The sequence below is a fragment of the Zingiber officinale genome, chromosome 1A (genome assembly GCF_018446385.1).
Source record: "Zingiber officinale cultivar Zhangliang chromosome 1A, Zo_v1.1, whole genome shotgun sequence".
NCBI classification, from domain to species: Eukaryota; Viridiplantae; Streptophyta; class Magnoliopsida; order Zingiberales; family Zingiberaceae; genus Zingiber; species Zingiber officinale.
Genome location: NC_055987.1, coordinates 134,641,596 through 134,655,865, shown reverse-complemented (window position 1 = coordinate 134,655,865; position 14,270 = coordinate 134,641,596). Strand labels below are relative to the sequence as shown.

General features: G+C 41.3%; 3 protein-coding genes across 6 annotated transcripts; 2 read left to right on the top strand and 1 right to left on the bottom strand.

The window, feature by feature from the left end:
- Window positions 1-286: 286 nt before the first annotated feature.
- Window positions 287-1,910, bottom strand: LOC122034466 (PLASMODESMATA CALLOSE-BINDING PROTEIN 3-like). 2 transcript variants are annotated; one of them, XM_042593733.1, is made up of 5 exons: window positions 1,676-1,905; window positions 1,497-1,571; window positions 849-1,088; window positions 732-765; window positions 287-624 (listed from the first exon to the last, which is right to left on the bottom strand). In XM_042593733.1, the coding sequence occupies exons 2-5, from the start codon at window positions 1,546-1,548 to the stop codon at window positions 417-419; spliced, it is 534 nt and encodes a 177-aa protein (XP_042449667.1). In that variant the 5' UTR covers window positions 1,549-1,571; window positions 1,676-1,905; the 3' UTR covers window positions 287-416. The 2 variants fall into 2 exon arrangements, with proteins under 2 accessions (XP_042449667.1, XP_042449675.1); XM_042593741.1 differs by having other exon boundaries at window positions 312-616; window positions 1,497-1,910.
- A 2,245-nt stretch (window positions 1,911-4,155) lies between these two features.
- On the top strand, window positions 4,156-8,077 carry LOC122034447 (UDP-glucose 6-dehydrogenase 5-like). 3 transcript variants are annotated; one of them, XM_042593715.1, is made up of 2 exons: window positions 4,156-6,659; window positions 7,912-8,077. In XM_042593715.1, the coding sequence occupies exon 1, from the start codon at window positions 5,210-5,212 to the stop codon at window positions 6,653-6,655; it is 1,446 nt and encodes a 481-aa protein (XP_042449649.1). In that variant the 5' UTR covers window positions 4,156-5,209; the 3' UTR covers window positions 6,656-6,659; window positions 7,912-8,077. The 3 variants fall into 3 exon arrangements, with proteins under 3 accessions (XP_042449649.1, XP_042449655.1, XP_042449639.1); XM_042593721.1 differs by lacking the exon at window positions 7,912-8,077 and having other exon boundaries at window positions 4,157-4,475; window positions 5,157-6,797; XM_042593705.1 differs by lacking the exon at window positions 7,912-8,077 and having other exon boundaries at window positions 4,158-4,475; window positions 5,125-6,797.
- Window positions 8,078-9,412: 1,335 nt separating this feature from the next.
- On the top strand, window positions 9,413-10,486 carry LOC122003466 (zinc finger protein ZAT4-like). Its single transcript, XM_042558576.1, has one exon. The coding sequence runs from the start codon at window positions 9,413-9,415 to the stop codon at window positions 10,484-10,486; it is 1,074 nt and encodes a 357-aa protein (XP_042414510.1).
- Window positions 10,487-14,270: the final 3,784 nt, after the last annotated feature.

Genomic DNA, 14,270 nt, shown 5'->3' with positions numbered 1-14,270 from the left:
CCCCGGGAAATGGTATAATGATAGGATGTCTTTTCAATTTTTCAGATATTTAAGGATCAAATCTCAACTTTAACAAATTAATGAACTTAATAAATAGCTTATCTAAGAACGCTAAACTAATAGATCACACTATCAGTATAAGTACTTTTCAATTTACTTAGATAGTTGGTAAAAGATTTTCATAAATCCTGATCCATTATTCTAGAATTAATCAAAGTAAATGGAATACATTGAATTCCTTATGGCAATTAAAATTAAAAATTAAAAATTAAATAAATAATTAACATGGGATCAATTGTGCTGGCCACTGGTTGATAAAAGAATGTCAGTGTATCAGTGCATTTTAATTACAGCAGTAGCATAAGATAAACATTTGCACACTGATAGCTCTCAAAGTACCAGCATTACAACTTTGCTCAGCTCAACAAGGCCATGCATGTACCAGTGGCAGCAAATAGGAGGGCACCCATGCCTGGCTCTAGGACCAGACCGCCATGGTCGGTGTCACTGGAAATGCCGGTTGAGGGTCCCAAGCCTCCCAATCCTCCAGTAGATGGAGTGAAGGAGGTAGGGGTTGATGTGCCCGGGGTGCTCGTTGATGGTGTAGAGCTTGAGCCTGCAGCACTGAATGAAGAAAAAACATAAAGAGAAAACAAGAAAAAGCGAAAGCAATTTTTATTCTAAAGCATAAAAAGAACAGGCTGGAGATACCAATTAACTGAGAAGATTACCTTTGAGTTGCAGGGTAAGTGCAACTACTGTAACCTGTATACAATCCATGAGATCAAAATTATGGCTTTACTAGTTAGAATGCACAGCAGTGTTCAGAATCAGATCAGGTGACCTACTTGGATCTGTTGTGGTAAGAGTGGCAGTGCCCGAGAAATCACAAGCCCCTTGAGCCTGCCCCTTTCTCTGGTAGTAGCTGTTGGTAGCATAAGAACAATGAGACCTCACAGTGTTGGGACTATAACAAGCTCCATTTTGGAGAATAGGATTGCAATCAGCCCCTGCTCCACAAGCATAGTCCAGTGTCTTCTGGAGAGCAGTATCCCCCATTTCAGGCTTACAAACGCACCAAGTCGCCTCTGAACATTTCAAATGATTTGTTCAGTTTGATTTTCACATGCTATAATAGCTATGTCCTTCTCGAGTAAGCACTAATAAAATCTGTCTCAAGTAAACACTAATAGCTTCTGGTTCACAGATTATCCTCCCAAAAAAAAAAACACCATCTTCTTCTCACAAGTTTTTAAGTGCAAGTAAAATAGACATCAATCCAGTTGAGAAATTAACATCCCTCAATTCACAAGTAAACAAAGGGTCTATCTTTTTCATGGAAAACTTGAAAAAGAAAGCCGAGGGAGGAGTCAATGGATCTTGGGAAGTGGGACAGCGTGAGAATGAAAGAGAAACGTTCACTGATATCGCGATCTCCAAACTATTCCCAAAAGAAAGAAACTCTTGTAAAAAGATTCAAGTGAAATAAAGGTTACCTGATCCACCAATCATAGCCAAGAAGAGAGCTGCTACAGCAAGAGCAGCCATGGCAAGTGGGAAGATGCAAAAAACTTGAAACACACAGTTGAGAGTGGAAACAGAAAGAGAGAGCAGAAAAGTGAGCAAGAACTCGAAAAATGAAATGGCAGAGACAGATGTGGATGTATGTAATTACTGCAAGGCTTCTTAATTTTTCACCAACCAAATGGCACACCGGCCTCTGCAGACTGCAGTCTTTTTGAAGAGAGTTACTGAAGTTCTTTCGGCCGTTTCCTTTTGGAGAACGGCCAAACCCATGAGTGGGTTGGGGAAGAAGATCAAACACCTGATGGACAATGATGAACTCAACCCAACACACCTTCATGGGCATGTTTGGGTGAACTGGATCCAGCAGTAAGGCACACAGAATCCAGTTGCTGATTGGTATGGGACCTCTAGAAGACGCTGAGAGGCCAGAGGCCAAATTATTTTTGAAAAGAGACATGTTATTCTTCTAGTTCAAGATTTTGTACTGCTCCAGCTAAAGGTGGTGGCTTTTGAGTTGTCGGTCCACCAAACATAGGCTGTTCTTGTTGCGTTACAGGAGTAGAATCTAAGTTTTATAACCTACTTATTCTCCATTTTTACAAATTCCAAAGTATATCACAAAGATTTATCAATTATACATAAAACTAAAAAAAAAGTGCTAAAGAATTACAAGCTAAGAAATGATGTATCAAAGATGATATTGGATCAGAAGTTTAGTGATTACCCATCAGAACACTCACAACACAAGCGCTTAGCGTAGGACCAAGCTCGCAACGATACTATTTTAAGGATCTTCAATCCAGATTTTAGTATCTTATTTTAGAAAAATATGGCGGACTCGGCGCACAGGCTACATTACGCGCAGCAGCCAGCGCGAAATTTTTTTTTGGACTCGTTCCGACGAGATCCGGTCCGTAATTTCTGGTCTCCTCCCCTTTCCGGACCAGAAGATTTACATTGCCATCCGACATAGGCCATGGCCCATGGGGAGAAATCCGTTCTGACAGGCAGCAAGCGATCCTGACAGATGAACGGGCCAATGGTGGTACCGGTGAAGACGTTAGGTTACATTTTTTTCGGATTAAAATGGTCAAAAATTAGTTTAATTTAATAACTTTGATGGTTGGCCCTCCGGTGCCAACTATGGAATCATGAACAACCAACTTGTTTAGGTTGAATTATATTTTAATTAATTATTTAAATTATTCTTGAAACTATTAAATTTTAACAACTATTAAATTTTAACAATTATATATAAAGTACATTTTAAATTACTTATTAAGTCTTTATATATTAACAATTAATTAGAAAAGATGACTGCGTCCTATTAAATTTGTATTTATATTTTATTCATCCCCATTAAATGGTGGCCATTAAAGATTGTAGAGAAGCAAATGCATCTCCCTTAATTTTTAGGGTTTAAAATGTATTTACTGGTGAAGAAAACTGAAGTCGACGCCAACGAACGTACCGAGGCTGCAGCGTGAAGCATCTCTTCATCTCAAGGGGTATTTTTTTTAATTGTTCTGAAAATTTATTTTCCGTGTAGATTGCTTATCGCACACCCTTTCTAGTGTGATTTTTTAACGCACGTACGGTGTTTCTCCTCCTTTGGCTAAAGTTGTAAATTTCCCTTTTTTTTTTTTTTTGTTAACCTCCATTGCCGTTCTTCCAATGTGAGCTTCCATGAGTTTGCCTTTTTTTTTAAAGTTGTTTCTAGGTTTTGCATCTTCTCTTGTCGTGGAGTTGTAGAGTCAGTGCTGTGTTAGCATTGAATCGTGGATTCGTGGTGAAGGCATGGTTTAGAACTAGCGACCACGGTTAGGAATTGAATCGTTCTAATACTTAGCAATACATTGTTCAGTTCCCGAAAACCTATTCTGTTCGCAGATGCACGTTGGTTGGACAGAATATTCTTATTAAATGAATTGTAAAATGAGTTGCTGAAAATCTACACTGTTCGAAGATGCATGTGAGTTGGACAGAATCTTCTTATTAAATGAATTGTAAAGTGAGTTGCCGAAAATCTACACTGGTCGAAGATATACCGTACTCAGATACATGTTTCCCATTTTTGTCTTTGAAAAAAAAAATTCCAATCGCATACACACACAAACTAGAGTTATGGCCTCCTGAAATGAAACTTATGTGTTGGGTATTATTAGATCAATAAATGTATTATTAGGAGTTGAGCAACCTCCTGCGTGGTGTGACAAGCGAGATGGTTCCTCCCCTTTCATAACACAGAGTTGAGGCACCTAGTGGGTCAGGTACACTAGTGAAATCAGGTTAGAGTGAGAAAATATATCCCCACATAAAATTTCTAATATAAGTTTACTTCTCAGCCTATCACAATGCGTAGAACATCAATTAGTCTACAATCCAACGTTGATGCACAGAAGCAAATAGAAATTTTATTATAGTGGATTCTTCAGACACTAGACTAGCTATCACAGGCTTGTCTCAAGAGTAAAAGTTGGATGCTTACTTATCTGCTTGTACCGGATGATCTGTAGAGCATGATGTCATTGATCATTCTTCCTGTTAGTGCTATGGTAACTAATAGAATGAAAATAAAGTTAGTTGCAAAATCCGAAAGTCTGTGGTTTTGAGCTAAAAGTTGGACACATTGTTGAAACAGATGGTCAACAGTTACAGGGAAATAATGGACAAGTTGGTAAATGGTAGATATACTACAGGTGGCCACCTTTTCTTTTGTTGCTCATAGGATCCTTGAAATTTGTTGGCTTCCAGCTTAGCTGTGAAATTAAACTTTCTGCAAGTGTGTTCTAGGAAAGAAAGGCGCTTGGAGTTTAGAAGGGATTGTTATAAAGGCAGGAAGTCGATCTTCACTTGTTCTATATTTTTTTGCTCCGTATGCTCTCTTTCACACCTCGTAGTGAAAGCATCCGCTTCTTCCTGTTCTCCTGCTGAAATTAGACTCGAAGGTGCTGTAAGAAGATTTTCTTATTCTCCTGCTGAAAGCATCCAAACGTCTAATGCTGTTTTACTCGTGTTTTTCTTTGTCAAATGTTTCTTTAAATGCTAATGTGATAAAGCCATTACGAAATTTGATGGCTGTGATTTTGGAGCTATATTATAGTGAATCCCACTTTGTACAGGCTGTTTATCTTCGTACCTATGCATTTCTCCTTGATTACAAGGTATAGTGGGATTTGGTTGAAGGAACTATTATGCTTCCACCATATGTATTTCTTCCCAACTTGTGCTTTTGGAATAAAAAATAAACTATTCGTTGTGGAAATAATGCAACTTGAAGCTTAAGCAAAGTGTTTCTGTTTAATTGTATTGGTATAATATACTGATATCTTTTTTGTCTTCTTTGTACCATGTCTTAAACGTTCTGATCACAGACTAGCCAGTCACCATATGCAGAATTCATTTCTTCTTAAATCATCTTGATTTTATGTTCTTTTACACATTAAATTATCCTTGACCATGTTTTCTCAATAATGTATTCTTTTTTTGTTATTTCTATGCAAAGTCTATCATGGAGTTTTGATAAACTAATCTACAAGAACTCCAACTGAAGCGTCATCACCTTTTCTTGCCGATTCATAGTTTTTCTATATGTAGATCGAAGAATCATATAAATCTGCCCGTTTCAGCTCTTTGATCTCGTTGCCGTCCGGATTGTGAACGAGGTTGGTTAAGTGGAAATATGAAGATCTGCTGCATCGGAGCAGGCTATGTGGGCGGCCCGACAATGGCAGTAATTGCCCTCAAATGCCCATCCGTGGAGGTAGCGGTCGTGGACATCTCTGTAAAGCGTATTGCTGCATGGAATAGTAACCGACTGCCAATTTATGAGCCAGGGCTCTATGACATTGTCGCCCAGTGCCGAGGAAGGAACCTTTCATTTAGCACTGATGTGGAGAAACATGTCTCTGAAGCTGATATTGTCTTCATCTCAGTGAACACACCAACGAAAACCTTCGGCCTCGGGGCTGGCAAGGCTGCAGACTTGACCTACTGGGAAAGTGCTGCTCGCACAATTGCTGATGTTTCCACGTCCGACAAGATTGTGGTGGAAAAGTCCACTGTTCCGGTGAGGACTGGGGAATCTCTCAAGAAGATTCTTACTCATAACAGCAAAGGAATCAACTACCAGATCCTCTCCAACCCAGAATTTCTGGCAGAGGGAACAACGGTCCAAGATCTACTGAGGCCTGACCGGGTGCTTATTGGTGGCTTGGAGACTCCAGAGGGGCAGAAGGCTGCCCAAGTTCTGAAGGATGTTTATGCTCATTGGGTGCCTGAGGATAGAATCATAACGATCAATCTTTGGTCCGCAGAACTATCAAAGCTCGTGGCAAACGCCTACTTGGCTCAGAGGATCTCCTCGATAAATAGTATCTCAGCACTCTGTGAGGCTACTGGAGCTGATGTTTCTGAGGTGGCCCGTGCTGTCGGCAAGGATTCAAGGGTTGGACCTATGTATTTGAATGCAAGTTTTGGTTTTGGAGGGTCGGCATTCATCAAAGACATCCTCAGTCTGGTCTATATCTGCGAGTGCAATGGTCTAACTGATGTTGCTGAGTACTGGAACCAGGTGCTTAAGATCAATGATTTCCAAAAAAACCGTTTTGTCAAGCGGGTCATTTCCTCTATGTTCAATACGGTCGTGGGGAAGAAAATTGCTGTGCTTGGGTTTGCATTCAAAAAGGACACAGGGGACACGAGAGACACACCTGTAATTGATGTCTGCAAGGGGTTGTTGGACGACAAGGCCACACTGAGCATATATGATCCCCAGGTGAGCGAAGAGCAAATCAAATATGACCTCACAATGCAGAAACTTGATTGGGATCGCTCGAGCTCAAATCAGCTGCTGATCTTGAGCCCAACAGAAATGAAGCAAGTGCATACAGCGAGAAACGCGTATGAGGCAGCTGAGGGGGCACATTGTGTTTGCATCTTGAACGATTGGGATGAGTTCAGGGAATTGGACTACCGAAAGATATATGAAGCGATGTGCAAACCAGCTTTCATCTTCGATGGGCGCAATGTTGTTGATCCAGAAAAGCTCAGGGCGATAGGATTCATTGTGTACTCCATCGGGAAGCCTCTGGATGCATGGGTAAAGAGTATAGCTGTTGCAGTGTAATGTGGTAAAGCAAACTGACAATTCTTTGTAGCTTTAATGTTTATATTACAAACTCCTCTGATTAACTGCTTCAGACAGTATATCTCAACTTACAGTCTTGTAATTTTTGAAGCACTTGTATGTTCATTTCTCTCTTCGATTTTGTTCCTTATCTGAGGCATGGTAGATCCTCATTTTTTGTCAATGAAATACCATTCCTTCAAACACGATTTGATGTGGACGTCAACAGAAATGTATGATTCAACTAAGAATGATCCCCCTACAATGTTCCATATCCGCGCTAGTTTCTTGAATTACTTATGACAGTTTTTCTATTGCTGACAATATCTACTAAACACAAAAAAAGCCTCCATTTTTTTCTTCAACAAGAGGTACATTAGCACCTCTACATGCTTATCAACAATCTTAGCTGAAGATTATCTATCAGATGTTTACTTTAGTCTCAGTTTACCTTGATCTTCTAAATCTTTATTGTGTTGATCCGTGTATACCTAATATGATTCTGAACTCCTGGAGACCCAAAAATTATGTTAATGTTATATTTTGGTCGAAAAATATTGTTTAAAAGGTTAGATATATATGATGTGATCATCGTGAGGTGCGTGACCTATATGGTAGTCACCTTTATTAGAGACAGGAATCATCTGGATCACTGCATCACACACTTTTTTTTTCCCCCTGCAAGTGAGCTCATTTAGTTGGATCGATCAAAAATCCACAAACTTTTCTCTATCAAGTTAGGTGCTTGGAGCATTTCTTGAATCCGAAGCAAAGGAAGAAGTTCTACAGTCCGTTGCAGGATATGCCAATCATCTGACTAAAACCCATGTTACAGGTTGTCTCACACATATATGTTTGATCTTTTTTTTAAAAAAAAAAAGGGAAAAAATGCACTAAAAACATGTGCTGCTTTGCTTGTGCTATAGGCAAGAACTTGGCTTAGATAGTTTAGAAATTATGAAGGATGCATGGTGAGCATGACTAAAGAGATTTTAGTAGCTTAATAATCCCACGAAAGGTTTGCCTACTTTTGCTATTAGAAAAGGATACCCTTTATTCACAATGTAAAAGCTCTTCTCACAAGTTCAAATTCTTTGATTTTTGAACAGATAGTTTCTATAGCTAAGAACTTCATTTCTATATTTTGGTTTGTATTTCCTTAGTTAAAATCTATACGAAATTATATAGCTAATAATATTTAGATCATTTGGTTTGTATTTATTCATTGAGAATCTACACTTTTTGAATTCATGTAGAAGTTCTATATCAGCTTGGCAGGAAGCACGATGCCTGTCATTGGACAAGCTGGCTCTGAAAGGATGTAACCATTTCAGGCAGAAACATGGGAAAGCGTCCAAACTCATTGATTACTGATTTGCTTGAAAAAGTTTATTCCAATTCCCTGTACATGATTTTGTTTGCATCTTACGAGCAATTTACTGATGAGATAAAAGGAGCCCGAATGTAATTTTGTAAATGAAAATATTTCTAATAAATAGAAAAAGGAAAAGTTAGACCGGACGGAGGAAAAAGGGTCGGGCTCGTGACCCTAGTGAAATGATAGTCACCATCAAATGACCCCATATTTATTCCGGATTTATCCTCAATATCATTTGCTATGTCTAAATGATGTGTCCTCATAATTTTACTTTTAAGCCCTTCCTAAAAAATTTCATGCCAATAAAAATATTCTATATCTTTTAATTCCATGATTTTTTTTAAATTTTTTTCTATGTAGGTAGCCACGGTCCCTTCACTCCTTTTCATCCTAGCACAGCTCGGAGAACATCAAACGGATACAAGCTTTCTATGGAATAGGCGAATCAGATCGCAGAGCGGTGGGTGGGGTTACACCGAGGTAGGATGTGCGAGTGGCCACGATTCCTTGCGTCATCTTCATCCAAGCACTGCTCTGTATAGGAAGTGAATCACAGAGCATTGCAGTTGGAGTCGTGCACCGAGTAGATTTTCCGCTTAATATATATGTGGACGACTTGGGGTTGTGTTTTTATTTCCGTTGTATAGAATTTTCTCCATCAAATTTTAGATACCGCGTGTCTTAAGCTCGAACTAAACTGCTCGAGTAGCTTGTATGAATAAAAATGTACTCAGTTTAAAGGAAAGTTGATCTTTTAAAAGGCCTTACCCCCATAGAAATCAATTATCAGGGAAATCCATCTTAAATTCCAGTCGAACACAAGACTTCTCACTGAGCTACAACAAACAATCACCCAACACATGGCACTCGGGCCAAAACACCTCCCAATTTCCCATCCATTGTTTTGTTTTTGTCCATCGACAAAGAAAGTAAAGGGCAGTTGGCTTCGCTGGAAGATCCAACCATATCCATGGCACAATCCCGACCGTCCATTTCCATTTCCATTTCTATTTTCATTTCCATTTCGAAGGCCACCATACTCCTGTTGACTAGTTAATTTTGCTTCCGTGCATGAATTTCTCCTCCCAAATTCCTCCCCACTCTATATATATAAACCGCAAAAGGAAGCCTTGCGGACCCAATTCCCTGCTTCATCCCTCGATTCCTTACACTTCCCAAGAACAGAGAAGGAAGCAAGCAGCGGTCACAGCTGGGAGACTCGGAGACTGAGTTGGATCGATGAGTTGGTGTGGAGTTGCTTAGGTCTCTCTTCCTCGCGCGGTTGGATGAGTCAGAAAAGGAAGCCGCTTCTTGATCCCTTGTAAGCTCCGCAATTACCTCTTCCGTTTTCTGCCCTGCTTTCCTCTGTTTGGTCGCCTATGGAGGGAGACCGGCCGCCGGCGCATCCATGTAAAGTGTGCCAGAAGAGCTTCCCCAGTGGGCAATCCCTCGGCGGCCACATGCGGTCCCATCACAATATCTCGGCGGATGCGGGCGGTAAGGACCCGCGGACACCGCCGGGCTCCTACCGACTCAGGGCGAACCCCAAGAAGACGTGGCGGATGTCGGACGCCGGCGACGGGGCGGATGCGGAGAAGCGGTGCGGGGAGTGCGGGAAGGAGTTCTTGACTTGGAGGGCTTTGTTCGGCCACTGCGAGTGTCACTTTCTGAAACCAGAACCGGACAGACAGACCGATTGTAGGATTGCGTCGGCAGCGATCTCGCCCGGGAGAAGGATGCGGATGCCGGCGATGGCTTCGTGCTCGTTCTCGAGCTCGGATTACGAGCGCGAGGACGAGGATGGAGCGATCGGGCTTATGATGCTGTCGAGGGATTGCAGACGCTGGGACGGAGGCGGCAGCGAGGGCAGCAGCGAGTCTTCCGTCAAGGAAGCGGAGTTGGATCTTCCGAGGAAAGGGATAAAAAAGACAAAAGTTTCCCATGATCAATTTGCCGGTGATCTTGATCTGCTCAAGAATCAAAAGATCTACTCTTTTCCAGCCGATGAGTTCAAATGCTCCTCCAGTGAGGTATCAGGGAAGGGTTTCCCCCGCAAAAGGGATCGTAAGAACAACTCAGATTCTATCTCGCTCGGCGCTACGTTCCAATTGGATGATCAAAGGAGCCAATTCCAATGCGTCGACTGCAAGAACACCTTCCAATCTTACCAAGCTCTCGGCGGCCATCGAGCGAGCCACAAGAGGACGAATGGTTGCCGTAGAAGCAAGATCGATTCCGCCCATCGGATTGCAAACGAGGAAGAAACGGTGGACGGCGGTGAAGTCTCGGAAGCAAGCTTCGAATCAACGAAGAAGAGGTGCCATCTCATGATCCAGCAGCAGCCGCTGGAAATGGCCAATTTGTTCGATCTCAACTTCCCGGCCGGCGTCGACGGCGATGCCGAACTGGATTCGTGCTTTTCGGTTGCTTATCAGGTAAACATAGCTTCGTAATTTGCTGCTCCGAAGCTTCACTATCTTCTACTGCTTGGTGTTGCGATTGTTAATTAGAAATAACTCCAGAACAACAAGTTACACTCCATTGGCTGCTTCAAGTGTGATTGATTCATGGTGGTGCACAGAAGCACCTCAAATAGCTGATCGATTTGCGTTGAACATTGCACTAGACAAGTTTGGTTCCCTTTTATTGCAATTTTCATTTGTTCTTTGGACACGAAAAAGCATGCGTAGCACAGGTTGTTTACAGTTCGTCTGTGGCACATGCAACTTGGAGGGTCCTCCTCCTTCAGGTTACATTAAAGTGCTCCTCTCCTGTGACCTGTCGGTCCTGCTTTATCGTACTGAGTTCTTGCCCTCCAACTCTGAATATGTTAATTGGGTAGAGTTTCAACATATGATTTGTTCGAATTATGATTGCTCGAAAAGGTCTCGTCACTCTGTAGGGAAGACGTGGCAAAATGCGTCGTGGTCTATTTACACAACACAATTAAACTTTCAGTTTTAGGGGTTTAGATTCAAGATAATTAAGTTTGAGTCATGTGATTATTACTAGTATTCATTGGTTATTCTTTTATGAGTTGCCTAACTCATTTAATTAAATGAAATTACCCTACATGCTCATCTAATTAATTTGTCCAAACCTCTTTAATTAAATCAGCCGAATCAAATCAATTTGTTTGAAACCATACTGTGTGAGATAGATGGAATATTGAATTTGAATTTAGAATGAACGGGCCATAAGTAATGAGATAAAGACGATGCCTTAATCTGAGTTGACGCCTCTAGGAATAACATCTACCTATTATCTTATCGGATATCTATCTTCTGTAATTTTTTGGTTGACTGGGGCGTCAACAATTTTGAGTGCAGTCTGCATGTGTAAATATAACGTAAGACTAATTGGATTAGAAAAATGTTTGCATAAAGATATTGGTCCATCTAAGTTAGGACAGGCACCCAATTAGCCAATTGAGGGACGACAACAGCCCGAACTGGGGCCTAGCAACCCACAGTTATAGTTGAGTTCCAACCACTGGAAGCTAATTGTGGTCCCAATACTAGGGCGGCCCTTGTGGGCAGGCCCAGATAGAAAGCGAGAGGGCTCAGTCCCTCTCATTGCAGCACTTACTGTGCCTTCCGCAGCACCGGTGCAAAAAGTCTGTTTTTTTTTTTTTTAATTATATACTCACCAATTTTGATTTGAATCCAAGGGTTACAATCTCTTCATTATCACCCTTCAAGCTGCCTCTCCGTCCATGAAAACGTGCATAGATTACCAAGGGGGATGTCAAGTAAGTGCTATAATAACGTATAAAAATGAATAAACCAAAATAATATCTTATTCCATCAACAACTCGAAGAGGTGCATTTGAAAGGTTATGTTGACTATGACTATTTAAAGAGATGTATCAACTAATTGAAGATCTACCTCTCTAAGCTATTATCCGCTAAACCATTGGTAAGTGTAAAAACTAACCATTCATAAGGAGACACATTAAAGACAAGACAACAATATAAATGTATTACATATATTTTAATTAATCACCCAAATGGACGTGATAGCAAATAACACGATTCTTAATCAATTGTAAATTGATGCGGCTATAGCACCCACCAAGCGCGGGTTAAATGTAGAGACAATGGTCGATGTGAAAGTCAAAATTCAAACGATCAATGGTGGTCAATGATCCCATCAAAGTTGACCGAACATAAAACGACTTCAATGGTCGATCGGACTTGAAGTGTCTGATCTACCATACGACTTATCTGAGCAGAACACCCGCTCGGTCATGAGCATTACAGCCAGAACATCAGATACTCATTACATATCAGAGGAATGTTAAAGTGACTGGAACGCTTGTCCGATCGGGCAGAAACAATCTACTGAACCAAGTCACTGTGGGGAAAAATAATAAAGGTCGACCAAGCGGAGGAGTCCCGACCGAACGGCTATCCTGCTCGGCCGAACTGTGAAATCATTCTCATATCTCTTAATATCCCTTTGGGAGGTAATGCCACTGACAACAGGGCATGGTCAACAAGCGGATCGTACGACGAAAACTTCTACTGTCTTATCAGGGATTTACATGTCTTGTTAAGATATGATGTCATAGATATTTTTTTGACATGTTCTATCATAGGCTAGTTAGGGAAGCGTGCTTGCACCTTGAGGAACGTGCACGTCACCCACTGGGGCATTATATAAAGGGGGGATTCATGCACTGGCGGAGGTATATGTTATTCACTATTCATACTTGTGTTTTCACTGTTGCTCCGCTTTCTTCTACTGTTCTAGTGACTGACTTGAACGTCGGAGGGCCAACGCCGAGGACCCCTTCCTTGGCCTGACACTGACATTTCTTGTGTTGTAGAGCGGAGCGAAGTCTACACACGATCAACCAAGAAGCCACATCCCCAGCTAGCCTTCTTCATGATTTTTGGATAGGATCATATTGGCGCCCTCTATGGGAACATAGCCTATATCCGAAACTTGAAGATGACATTGGACGACTCATGATGGTGACACTGACGTGGAGGAGTTGGATATGTTGATACAAGCCCGAGCAACCAAGATGGTGGAGCAACAACAACAGCAGGCAATGCTGAGCGCTAGGTAGATGAACCCACGACATCAGTAGTGAGGCAGCATGCAAGAAATAGAGACCGAGCAGAATATGACTCCGTTTGAGGGAAGAATAAGAAGCCAACCGACACATATGGGGATGCACCCAATGCACTGATCCCCTTCCATCGAGCACTGTTCCAAACTCCTTCAAAGGAATAGGGCCAAGCGGATAGAGAGCCAGGGTTGTCCTCGGACGATGCGCCTATATGGGACTGAAGGAAGGGAAAGGCACCTCGAGTCGATGACTCGCCTGAACGGACCAACGGGCAATTCTCTCAAGGGATCTGGATGATCCACTACCGTGACACGATACCCCACTAATGATCAGGGAATACAATGGAACGACTAATCCAGAAGATCATTTGATCAGATTCGACAATGCAGCCACACTCCATCAGTACACCGATGGAGTGAAATGTCGAGACTTCCTGTCATGCCCCGGGGGTATAGTTCTCGGTACCTCACTCGGTGACCATATAATATAAAGAAATTAAACCCTAGGAACTATCAAGATAGAATAACCAAGAAATGTATCAAATATTATATATATATATATGTGTGTGTGTGTGTGTGTGATAGTTTTCGTAGACTACAATTACTATACCAATAAATGACATCTGTAATAAAATTACAGAATGTAAATAAACGAAACAAAAGTAAAACAAACTAGAAAATCAGCACGTCGAGATCTCTGAGCAACTCTATGGAAGTTCAAAATCAACTACAATATCAAAAGGATCCATGTGCTCGCAAAACTAGAGGCCAAGGAATGTAGAAAGTTAGCCAAATGGCTAAGTGGATACTCAAGAAGATTTAATCTTGTTTAAGAAGTCAAAGAAGTAGAGTAATTCATAATCTTTTGTTACAACTTTAGGTTATATATATATATATATATATATATATATATATATATATATAATCTGTTGGGACCATCATGTTCGCTAGAGGGGGTGAATAGCGTCTCGTCGCGCGCTCGTCGGTTGCATCTTGATGATGATATGCAGCGGAAATAAAATACAGGACTCACACAACGCTAACAAGTAAATTTACTAGGTATCCACCTCAAGAAGAGTTGACTAATTCAAGGATCCACACATGACACGCTCCTCCACTATGAAAACCTCCTTCTCGGTCGCAGCCAGAAGCAGAGAA